This window comes from Spermophilus citellus (assembly GCF_964194105.1).
Source record: "Spermophilus citellus genome assembly, chromosome: 1".
NCBI lineage: Eukaryota > Metazoa > Chordata > Mammalia > Rodentia > Sciuridae > Spermophilus > Spermophilus citellus.
The window spans coordinates 233,916,305-233,929,190 of NC_138182.1; the positions used below are offsets into that span (position 1 = coordinate 233,916,305).

Below are 12,886 nucleotides of genomic sequence, written 5' to 3' on the forward strand. Positions count from 1 at the left end.
TCTAATGCTATATTAGCAAGTACTACTTCCTTTGTGTTGCTGCAAATCTTTTAGACAATAGCTCCATTATTTTAAATAACTAAAATAATGATTCCTTTATTTCCACAATGAAAGGTCCATAAAATTCATAACACTCCAAAGCACCATAGCTTTCCAAAGAAGTTGTCACAATATGTAAGTTAAAGAAACAAAAAACTAAAAAAAAAAAAATAAAATAAAGGAATTTGTTCTCAAAAATACAGTTCAAAATCACCAGAAATAAATGAAAGGAATGAGAGAGTTCTCAACCAATTTATTGATAATATAAATTATTAGTCATTCTATAGAGTTCATCATCTTTTGAACAAAAAGCGTTTCCGTATTTAACTAGTGAGTCCAAAGAGGACATGAACACAAACAGCTGTGCATTACCAGAACTTTATGGAGGTGATGAAAACAAAGAAAAGGAAATCCATGGCTGTGACTAACCCCACTGTACATTCAAAACAATGACCACACTGGCATTCATTAAGAAGCCCCGGCTGTTTACTTAGGTTTAGAACAATAGATGACATTTAACCCCAATTTCTTTAATCCACTCTTTTGTTTACGTGCAAATATGCCTTTAGTTTGCCCACAACATTGTAATACTATAGTGATACTGATATAAATAAAATTACTATTAGTAATTGACAGCACTAAAAAGATAGGAAGAACAGTTGTGATTCAAAAGACCATCACGAAAGCATTTCTAAATGTGCTGTATGTTCTGTATTCTCAAGCATGCATTTTTTTTCTTAATTTCAAAAAATAATGACTGAGAGTTTAACAACGGCTAATGATGAGGTTCTTTCCCAAAGAAAAATATTCATTATATACAGGAAAAAAGAGTTATCAAGAGTTTAAATACCAATTTTGATAGACTTATTATTTGGCTTCCTTAAACTTACCAACTTCCAAACAGATGTTTTTTTTCCCCCCAAGTTTCTTGATTTGCCAAGTTTTAACTTGAAATACATTTGCACACTAAAGTCAAAGTAATTTAATTAAGAGAAAGTTGGGCACAAAAAAGCATGATGATGAGATATGTATCTTTGCCTCATTTCAATAAAAATAAATGACAGCAAACTTTGATTGAGCTGCCAGAAGAAGAAACTTTCATTTTACTGTCCGGGGAGACTCCCAGCAGCTGCTCACAACTGCCATTCGATCACACAGATGCTGCTAGGAGGAGATTGACTCCAAAGCAGAACTAAGTCCTGTGTTTGCAGGACTGGATGGAGTTGCTACCCTCCACAGACTTCCCAGACACTTGACAGAATGCCAAACCGGCTCATCAGCTGTCACTGCCAGCCACGTTTAACTATTCTTGAACAACCAGCAGAAAAACAAACCGCGGCCAAAGTGTCAACTAAAAGTCATATCTATTGTCTCTGACAAAAGAACCTCCCTCATCAAACCTGTGATGTGCCATACCTGTAACTAGAGACTCAGTGGAGCTCATTGCCAAGTAGACACTAAGAACGGTGCACATATTCATGCCCAGTAAAGGAATGACAAGGGAACTTTGAAATCCTCAATGGCTGGCTACTGACAATGTTACATGTCAAGAACAGAATGATTCCTACCTGGAGCCCTCTCCGTCTTAGAATGCTGGACTCATCCATCTCCCCCTCTGCTTTCTCTGAGCCTCTCACCACAGTCTAGCCATGCTGTACTACCTCTACTTGGGCACGCTAATTCAGAGCCCCGCAGCTGCTAAACACTTACATCACGCTCTAGCTGATTGGAGCCCAGAGTCAGCTGGTCCCGCTTAGTTATTCACTCCAGCAACTTCGGAGATCACGGATGCTTGCAGTTCCAGGGAGAGAGCAGCAAGTGGGCTCCAACACCTCATGCACATATCCAGGCAGGCAGCGGCTCTCTCCTTATCAGATGGAAAACCCTGGGATCCCTGCTTTTTTTGTTCTTCGAAAAGCTGGCCCTGGCATTCCAGACAACCAGAAAAAGGCTTTTGGCAGTGGCGCTGGGTCAAGCCCCTTCTGAAGCAAGTATAAGGTCAAAGTGGCTAAGTAAATCAGCGGTGACAGACACCTCTGTAAAAGACAGCTGCTGATTGGGACGGTGAAAAACTAGGGCACAGCTGGTCAGCCAAGCAGCACCACTGTCCCTGGCGCTCATCTTTTCTGAAGGCATCAAAGAAAACAAAATGTAGCAGAACACACATAGGCTGCCTGAAAACCAGGGTTGGGGCAGCTGCTCCCAGTCCACCTCCCAGGAGCTCTTCACACCTCCAGCTTGAACACCGGGATCATTTACATAAACACCTCAGCAGTGAGTCCCTAGCCCACAGATAGAAACAGCCTAGATTTTAATTTCTCTCATAATAACTTTTACATTTTCTGACCAAAATGTAAAAGGTGGGAAGGAAAAGAAATTCTAAGAACCACCATTGGTTAGAATATTAACCTATTTATAGACTATAAGCAGGGGAAAAAAAAAAAAAGACTCCCATCATGTGCAATTTCACAGTCTGTTTCAGCTTGTTTACTCCGCTCATCCTCATCTTATTTCAATTCAAAGCAACCAAGAGATGAATATTAAGTTTTCATTACTGGCATGGCACAGGAGTAACAATATACATTACTACTGATTTATAGTGAATTATTCCCCCTGGTGTCTATTCTAAAGATATTTAAACTGAGAGAATTATTTGGTCCTGGCAGACATAAGGACTATCTGCAGTTTGAGAACCATATCTTCCTTTACTCTAGTCATTAGACAAATTCATTTTTGTTTTTTTTTTAAAGAAAGACAGGCAGGCATAAATGGTTTTTAAAAGATCAGTAATTCCTGGATCTTTAGGTAATCCAGTTATTAAGAGATTTCTAAATGTGGGGAAGGGGAAGGATGTGGCTAGTGGGTCCCTACCCATTAGCCTGCTAAGTCCACTAGCTTTTTGTTCCTTTCTGGCTGTCAGCATACTATTGGGATTGCTATCAATTGATTAGATTATGTCATTAAAAATAGCTCAGGAATTTATGAACCTAACCACTGAGGAAAACTGATTGCATTTTATGTTACCAGACATAGAAAGAGCTCCCTTATCAAGAGATGCCACCACAGCAAAAGAATCAACAGAAAAACATGTTTTTTCCTCTTAAGTTGTCTTGATCCCATTTAAGCAGAAAACCCCAGAGACTTTTCAGCTCTTGCTTATATGTAGAACAGTAATGCCATCTCTTAGGGGAAAAAAATGAAAGAAAACAGCACAAAACTGGTCATTGTGCATATCAAAGTATACCAACAGATTCTAGCACAAACCGTATTTTTAAAAGATTTTGAAAAGAGTAAAGCTGTTTAAATTGAAGTGCCAGAGAAGGAGAAGGACAAAGAGAAGGAGAAGAAGGAGGAGGAGGAGGAGGAGGAGGAGGAGGAGGAGGAGGAGGAGAAGAAAGAGAGAGAGAGAGAGAGAGAGAAAGAGAGAGAGAGGGGGGGGAGGGAGGGAGAGAGGGAGGAAGGAAGGAAGGAAGGAAGGAAGGAAGGAAGGAAGGAAGGAAGAAAGGAAGGAAGGAAGGAAGGAAGGAAGGAAAAAAGTAAGTCCAAGAGGGAGAACAAGATGGGCTTGCTATCTGTAGGCCCTCTGAAAACTGGTGGAAGAAATTCCCATCCTTCACAAGCCCTCCTGCACATCAACCTGCTCCTGCAAAGTGAAGACCTTTCTCTTCAATGAAAACAAAGGGAATGACCAGTGCTGTCCCTTCTCACTCAAGTCACCCTCTGAAAGAGGAACACAGAAAGTGCCATGAATTACAAGAGCCCTAACAGACTAAGCCTTGGCTGTGAGCAGGTCAGCATGAAGCTACCAACTTTGAGAGTCACTATTGTCTGTCCACAGTGACAGAGAAAGTTCTATCTGGTTTCAGAAAGAAACAAAACAAAACCTGACTCCACTCCAAAAACTCAACCTTTCAAAAGCCAACCATGATGCCCTTACTTCCGTTCTGAGTACTACGATGTTCACTGTGCTGGTAACTTCTAGAAAAAGTGGGGTCTGGTGAAGAACACCAGGTTCCCACTGGAAAGAGAAAGAAGGGAAAATACATTTTGCCTTGAGATAAAGATCACAAGTGGCCAAGAGGAAAATATTCGCAAAAGAGAGCCCAGAAGTCTCTTTTCTGCAACCAATAGCAAAAGCTAGTTGGCGGTGCTATAGGAAGACATTTCCAGGGCACACTGTCAAAAAGTCAGGTGACAGGCATCCCAGAGAAGTGAACTCCACGCATCTCAGGTACCTTGCAGCTGGAACTGCTTGGCATGTAGGAGTGACAAAAAAGAATTTGGATGAGAATGAAAAGTATGTTCTCAACAAAGGGATATTTTGAGATAAAATCTAGGTTAGTATTCCACCATTAACTAAGTCTAAGATGAGGATTATGACCATCACACCATCAAATCTCGTGTGAAAAAATATCGATTACCTGTCAAAATGTATCACCTTGAGAAGTGATACACATACATTTTAAAGAAATAAAATCAGCCAGAGGCAAAAACATTTGGGACAAAAATGAAAGGCTGCTGAAAAATAACATCAAGCAATAATGGCTTAGCGGAGGGAATAGTAAAAGGAAAATTGCTACATTTACCCTTTGCTATATATTTTCTCATCAAGATAAGCCATGTGTTAAAATGCAATAAAAACTTCAAATGATGACACTATTCACAGGTAATAATTGGGATCTAGACTAATTTCCATTAATAAACTCATTTTTCCTGCAATTTTATACCTTCATGGAATATGTTCACAATATTGTGAGTCAACTCACAAAGTATTAACCTCAAGGTATACTACTTGTACACATGTATTCAAATAATAAAATCTGATTGACTTTAGATTATAATTAATGACAAAGCCTAAGACTTTGTGGTATTTGATTTAAAATGTGATTTGTACAGATACATCACATGCCCATGTATTATAGGCATAATTGACTTCATAGAACACTCAAAATCAGTGGTCACTAAAAAAAGGTCAAATTTAAACCTTAACAATTACTTTAATTAAATGGTTCTCAGGAATAAAAATAATTGCAAGACCCAACTGGGAAAAACTAAGGGTAAATCAGCATTCAGTTGTACCATTTTTACAAAATGGTAAATGGAGATTTCTTTTTTTTTTTTAAGAGAGAGAGAGAGAGGAGAAAAAGAGAGAGAGAGGAGAGAGAGAGAGAAGAGAGAGAGAATTTTTTAATATTTATTTTTTAGTTATTGGCGGACACAACATCTTTGTATGTGGTGCTGAGGATCGAACCCGGGCTGCACACATGCCAGGCGAGTGTGCTACTGCTTGAGCCACATCCCCAGCCCCTGGAGATTTCTTAAGAGATGATGTTGGCTATAAGGATGCAGGTCTGTCTCCAAACTCACCTCATCAGGTGTCTTTCACATACTAGAAACAAGTTTCATGCTTTCACTAGTTCCACGTTGGTTACCCTAAGTCAGGGGGAATCTTTGGATCTGACCCATTTTTTAGCTCATTAAAGGAGGACTTTGAAGAACACTGTGAGTAGCAGGAGCACTGTTTACAATACAAAGATGTGTGAAGTTTGCAGACCTAACCTTGACACCTCACACCACCCCTCCCAGAGGCTCCCAGCCTTTCCTTCTGAACATCCACCCAGAAGCAGAGGGAGCTGATGTCTGAGGGAGAAGAGAGGGTCTTTTCCTAATGGAAAAGTTGTTTCTCCCTCCACTCTTCTACATGAGCCACAGACAGGAGTGAGAGGAAAGCATCACCACATTTTCCCCCACCTGCATCCCACCAGAAAGAGCTCCCAATGTGGTTGGAGTATGATGGCCAGTACCTGTGCCATCTAGGGTGAGAATTCCCCTAAATGTCTCCACGTGTAACTGTGGCATGACCACTACTTCTCAACAAGGAGGACAAACAGACATAAAACACTCCAACCACCGTATCCTGTCAGTCACTTTAAGACAAGGTTTGTATGTCTGTGTGTATGTTCATTCTAAAGGTAAGTCAATATGGTCAAGTGAATGAATCCCTCCATTCATTCACAAATTACTTTTTCCACTCATAGATAACTCCCAGTGGCCAAAGAATGTGTGGCATTAAAAAAGAGAAGCAGCAGCAATATAAAGGAAATAAAAAAGTACAAAGGAGAAATAGATCATGAGAATGCATACCAGTATCCATTTTTATTACTGTGTCAACTTAAATCATAAGAAGAACCCTGAATGACAACATAGCTGTGAACATTTGAGAATATATATTTCAGAGCTTACATTTAAATTCCTTTGTAGTATTTGTACTCTAAATTTCCCTATTTCACTTCTAAATACTAAAAATAATGGTCAACATTTATTGATCACATACCAAGTGTTAAAATGACTGGTCTAACTAGTTAGAATCATCTCCTTTGATCCTCAAAACAGCCCAAAGGAATAAGGTACCATTATTATCCCATTTTACAGATGGGGAAATTGATACTCAGAGGGGTTAAGTTATTTCCTCAGATTCCTCAAGCAAGGAAAGCTAGGACCAGGATACCAACCTCTATGAGGCTGACTCCAGAGGCTGCATTGATAACCACCATGCTTTCCTGCCTCTTTAGTGTTTAAACAGAGGAGAGGAAAATGCTTTCAAAGTGAAAGAGAAACATGATAATCATCAAATTCTTTAGCTCCTAAGGAAAAATTACCCTATCATAAGAATCAGTGGTTAGAATATGCCAGCAAAAAGCATTTGAAATCCCAAATTCTATAGACCCTGGGATTCTAAGAGAGAAAAGGAGTGAGGTCTCAGTTACAACAGTGGAGAAGCTACAGTGCCCTGGCCAGGAGGGGACAAACAAAGAGCGCTATCAGGAGACGACTTGGAGGGCATGGCCTCAATCTTTATCTTAGCCCTCTCTTGTTAGCCTCCACTCTCAGTCTAAACAAATCTTAGTTTGCTGGCATGCTTCTGAATTACACAGTTCCAAATGCAACCCATATTTACTCACAATCATGTGAATTCCACAAAGCCACGGGCACCCTTTCAGTTGTGCCAGGCATAACACACATCCTTGTTAACCTGTGGGGGTTTGGGCAGGTCTTCATTTTCTAGTCTGAAACCTTGTCTGGAATTTACCACCAAAGGCAATTCCTAAGTCACTCTTTCCTTTTAGATGAAGTGAGTCAGGACAAGGCTGCTCACCAGGTTCCACACAGTCCTGGGAAGAAAAACAGGGGGAAATCCCAGACCTGACTTCTCCCTTCATTTTCCAGAAGCCATGACTCCCCAGCCTACTTAGAATTACCCTCAAGGAGCCAGTCCCTATTCAAGTGCTGCCAGTGAGCAGTTCAGTAAGCTGTCGCAAGTCCCTTACCTTCCCTGAACTTGTGTTTCTCATCTGCAAAATGAAAATATCATTATGGGCTTATGATCAGGAAGCTGGGGAAGGCAGGAAGAGGGGACCTGCTGGGAAATGGGGAAACACCCCTCACCGTGGACACCTGGTCCTTCCCCACTGGGCCACAGCCCTGAGTCCCAACTCTCCTTTCTCTTCTGGACCATTATCATCTCCCAGAGCAGCTCCTCCCACAGCCAATAAGCCATGTTCCCAGCTTCCAGGCTTCTTCCTCCTGTTTAGGAACATGCTCAGGGCTGAAGAGGGGGCTGAGGCTTCCCTTCAACCCCTACTTATCACCAATACTCTCCCAAGTGGGAAAGCAGAGATCTGGAACCAGTGAGGAGCTGAAGCTTCTGTACCCAAAACACGTTCTAATGTTAACTCTGAGATGAGAACATCTTAAATACTTGGCTGGGGTTGACAACCTGGATTTGCTATTATGCAATATTAATACCACAATATTACAAGAAAATTAACTAATATTCTTACAGCCAAATCCTCAGAAATACTTACTATTTATTAAAGTAACATACAAGCGAACCTGATAGATTAGTTTATCAGTGTCACCAAAGCTCAAAAGGGAAAGGACTTCCCTTGAGGGGCTTCAGTCTATCTAAAGTACTAAGACATATTCCACTCAGGAACAAACATGGAAACCACAAATTATCTTTTCCCATACTTTAGAATTTGAAAATGTTCAAGTTCTGACCTTTAAGTTTAACAAACGTAAAGAAATAGAAACTCATACTATATGTATTTTCTTCCCTTAAGAAAAAGATTTTAAACCTGTTGCGAAGGAGACTAAAACAAAGTGCAGGCTGCCTCCCAGAGAGAGATGGAATCCTCCTCACTTAAAAGGAAAAAAAGAGGACCCCCATCACTTTCCCAATAACAACACACTAAAATCTGAATTTATCCAAAGAGCAGTATTTTCCAAAATACATTTCATTTAGTGAAAATTGCAGGTGGGGTCAGTAGCAAGCATATGCCTACAAAATATGCTGCATCCCACGCTTCTTGCTTTTAGCTCCACTTCCCATCCTCCCACAGTCTGAACACTCCTTAAATGTATGCAGTTGGTGATTTCTGCTATGTAACATGCATGATTTCACTTAGGGCTTTTCACAAGAAAGCTATATTGTCTTGACGTTTGCATCACCTTTTTTTATCTAATTATTTCTGGCATATTAGTCATCAAATCACTACTGACAATATGACAGGAATCATAGTATTGAAAAAAATTACATCCTAGGAGGAAATAATAAAATATAAATCACATACATAATTTTCTTTTGAACATTTTAACAATGACACCCTCATATACATATGAAATATAGCAGACTATCCTCATGAATGCCCTAACATCAATCACAGCAGGAAAATATTCTCTACTTTGCGAACACACGAATCCAACAAAATATAGCATTTCTAATAAAACTGGGTAATACAACTTCATTTTTTTCATAAGAGAGCATTTATGAAGATCTGACAATTGGAAATATCACCAGTATTTTTTTTTCAATTGTGTTCCTTCAACTCTAAATGATACAGAGCTAACACTGGGACCATGAAATAATATTTAGCAAAATTCCATATTTCATATTCATATAGAAAGACAGGCACATATGAGTGAAGTGATGTTGGTAGTATTGTCATTATAGGATGCCTATCAATTGCACAAGCTTTAAATCTTGAATGTATGATATATTGGTAATAATACTAATGGAATCAACTAAGTATTTTATGAGCTTCCAAAACAGAGACAGATATTCCTAAAATTATTACCAAAGTGACAAGATATCCCTGGAGATAAAAATAAGATATTTTTTAAAAATATACCATAATTCCTATATTCCATGTATAATGATTAAATCAGAAATTACAAAAGCACTTTCAGGCTATTCACATATTAAATGTTTTTTAAATCCTGCAATGAAAAGAGGCTGAGTTCCAGGTTAAATAGCTAAATTACTTAGAAAACAATAAACACAAAGGGGGGGTGGAATTCTGAAAATTTTCAAAGAGAAAAGCCAAATCCGTTACCTTGGAATCTAAAATCCAATTAAGGCTTCCTTCCCCCAGCCCAGAAAAAAATATAAATAAACTTAAATTCTCCAAATTCTTAAGACACAATTGACCAAAGACAAAGATGCTAAATAAAGTGAAGATGGGATTCCACACACAAACTAATCAAGCTTCTTTTTTGCATCCAGGCTTTTATATCCACACATATCACTACATAGATCTGAGTGACCTTGAGCAAGCTGACCATTCTAAGCCCCAAGTTTAAGATCACATCTTCAGCCTTAGCCTAGCTAGAGGCATCAGGTTCAATTAATTCTGAAGCTGGACTATAAGCCTCATTTTGACCTTGCTTATATTATGCACACAACAGAGCCCAGCACTTCGGTGACTACAAATACTGAGCAGCCAAGAGGTCCGAGAGGTGTACATATAAGTGATTAAAAAAAATAAAAGTAGATTTCTTTGAGGTAAGAATGCAAAAGCTTTCAAGTTCCCCCTGAATTCTGTCATCCCATTATGCCCCACATTTGCTTTGACTTTCTATCATCCTGCACTAACATGCCTCTACTTCAAACAAGAAGAGAAATGGGGCTGCCACCTGCCAACTAGTTTACGGCTGAAAAAGAAGCAAGTACTCCTTGGGACTCTATCATACAGCACAGTAAGCAATGTGTGTCCCACTTCTCTACGATATTAACTCTGTCTTCTGGCCTCACTTAAATGTACTCTTCTGAGAAACACAAAATGGGATCCAGATTCTACATCATTAATCCTCATCAGTTCCTTGTGAAGTAGAAAGGGAAGAGACTGGTTCAATTTACCAATGAGGAAAGTGAGACAATGAGGTTAAAAGAAGAGCCCAAGGTCGTGAAAACAGCAAAAAGGCAGAGCTAACAAGAGAATTCGGATCTCTCAGGCCAGGGCCCAGGGCCCAGACAGTAGCCATGCTGCAAAATACCTCTTTTTTTCTCCTGCACTTTCCTCATCCACCGCACCAAGCCTCCAACTGCAATTCAAGGACAAGGGTTGCCCTGCAAAACTCCCAAACAGATGCACAAACAAATAAAAAACTAAATGTGTGCATACCCACACATACAATATGCATAGGAGATACAAGCATCCAGCGAAGATCCAAGCAAGGATATATACCATAGGAAGAAGTCAGATCAAGCATTACCCGAGGTCACAGTATTTATATCTGTCTAGTTGAGCAAGAAGACATAGAAAACACAGTGCTTAAATTATTAGTGCCCAATTCACAGTTCAACCTGTTCTGGTTTACACTGTTTGTGGTCAAATTTCTATATATACTATAAAGACAGTCATGCATCAGTACTCAGAATACCCCATAATTTGAGGGGTCGTGTTCCAATTTTAGTCCAAGGCTCTTCCCTAAGACATGGAAGAGTAGCATCTCTTTTTGTATGTCACCTTTCTCCATCACTTAGCTCAAGAGAAATAAATACTTCAAAGTTTTGTTAACATTTAAAAATTATTAATGTAATAAATGCTATTGTAGAACATCTGGTATATAAAAAAATGACATTAAATCACATCTAATGTTAATGAGCAATGATTTATGATCCTTATTTTTTAATACACCAAAATACACACTTTTATACATACAGGGCCTGGAAATATCTAATAAAAGCTCTCCTTTTTTTTTCTTCAAGTAAAACCAAAGGGTGGTTTTCTTTAGCCAAAATCAATTTACAAATTTTTCCCAAAAAATGGCAGTAAAAGTTTTAAAATATCTGATCCTTTTGGTAACTCATTTAATTTCTTAAATTTATCTTCTCTCTACTCTTTATATAAGAATTCAATAGAAATTCCAGCACATTATCCATAAAAATCAAGAAAATCTATCAAGTTTTACACACTGATACAAAGTCACTATGTTCTGTTTAAATCCCCAGCGCATTCATTTATATTCATTAATCTTAATGATATCATTAATGCACAATGTGTTTCACAGAAACTAATTGTATTTTGCCAGAATCAAACATTAACAATTATGCCTCCCATTATCACCTAATAAAATAAAAAATAAAATTTAAAAAGTCTCAGGCACACAAGTGAATATTTTGATGTGGTAACTGATTTGCATTTTTAATACTACAATAAATTGGCCAGATTATCATCAATTAGATAAATGAATATTCTCTAAGTAAATCAATAGGGAATCACTCTATTAGAAATCGACAGTTTCCACTCACTTCCTTGAGCTTTATTGAATCTAAGCTTAGCCCTCTTTGGTCCCCTTATCTAAAGCTGGCTTTTGTGACTCCAGCTAATACCAACCAATAGAACATATTCCTCTTTAATTTTATATACTTACCACTGCTTTAAGAAAAGACAGGAGATTAGGGAACCTATACTCTTCAAGTGAAGGAGAAATATCTACCTGGGTGATGAAAATTCCCAAGTCAAAAATGCATGAATTGATTTGTTTAAATCATTGTATTACTATATTTTTATCCCCTTAATTCAAAAACCAATCACTAAGTATCAACCATGAGTCAGGCATTATGATAGATGTTGAAAACAGAAAGAGGGAAACTCTTAGGTCCCACAAGACAGTCCTAAGACACATGAATAAATACAGAAAATAAGTAGCAACACAGCGCCAGTACAAGCAAGGTGCTGGGGATGCTGAGATACAGGAAGGAGTAATTCAGAGGGTGAGCAGACAATGAGGGAGGGTTTGGGAGAAGAAGTAAACAGAGTGCAAACAGACAAGAATCACTGGAGGATCTTTTATAAGTTCCCAAACCAAATGAATCACAATTTCAGGGAGTAGATGGTGGGCCCCAGGAATCATCAGTTTCTGAAGCTCCCAGGTAATTCCAATGTGCAGACAAGTTAGGACTCACTGGTCTAGAGATGTGGGAAGTCTTTCAGGCAGAGGGGATTGGAGAGCAGAAGAAAAAGTGCCAGGCAATGACCACAGCTCCTTCACAGGCACACACAGGGAAGGGAAGTCTAGCTGGGTGTGTAAGGTGCCAGAAGACACCTTGGGTCTGGCTCCTAAAAGGAACCACTCTCTCCAACCACAACCATCCTGGACTCTGACATCTCTTCTGGGTCCACAAAACCAGACCCCACAAATTCTATCCCTTTCTCTCTTCCAAACTTTGCAGACTATAATTTCCTTGTGCTGATTACACTCTTACATATTTAGCTTATCTGAAAGACTTATACTAGGAACCATCTAACGACTATACTCACCTAATCTTTCTCATAAGTGATTACAAAACTTGAGAAAAAGGGCGAGGAAGAGAAGTAACCAAAGGGAAGTAGAAGGAAAAGGAAACATGAACCACTGAAGCCATAAAAGAATGTGACTTTAAGTTCTGCTTACCACAGATTAGCATTTTTATGGAAAGACAAGGCACTTTGTGTACAACCTTACTCTAAGACTGAAGTTCAATGAATTGGGTAAATCTGATCTCTTTTGGTCTTACTAAATG

The 12,886-nt window shown here is 38.9% G+C and overlaps 1 protein-coding gene across 11 annotated transcripts in view; it reads right to left on the bottom strand.

Moving 5' to 3' along the window:
* The window catches only part of MAST4 (microtubule associated serine/threonine kinase family member 4), a gene marked incomplete at its 5' end in the record, with an annotated part of 570,488 nt that overhangs the window by 339,854 nt on the left and 217,748 nt on the right, over window positions 1–12,886 (bottom strand). For 3 of the 11 annotated variants that reach the window (XM_081294777.1, XM_081294775.1, XM_081294785.1), the window contains one exon: window positions 1,608–1,646. The exons of the other annotated variants lie outside the window; for them this stretch is intronic. In XM_081294777.1, the coding sequence (XP_081150903.1) occupies window positions 1,608–1,646 (39 nt within the window). Of the gene's footprint in view, window positions 1–1,607; window positions 1,647–12,886 lie in introns of those variants that run through there. 11 annotated transcript variants of the gene reach the window in all.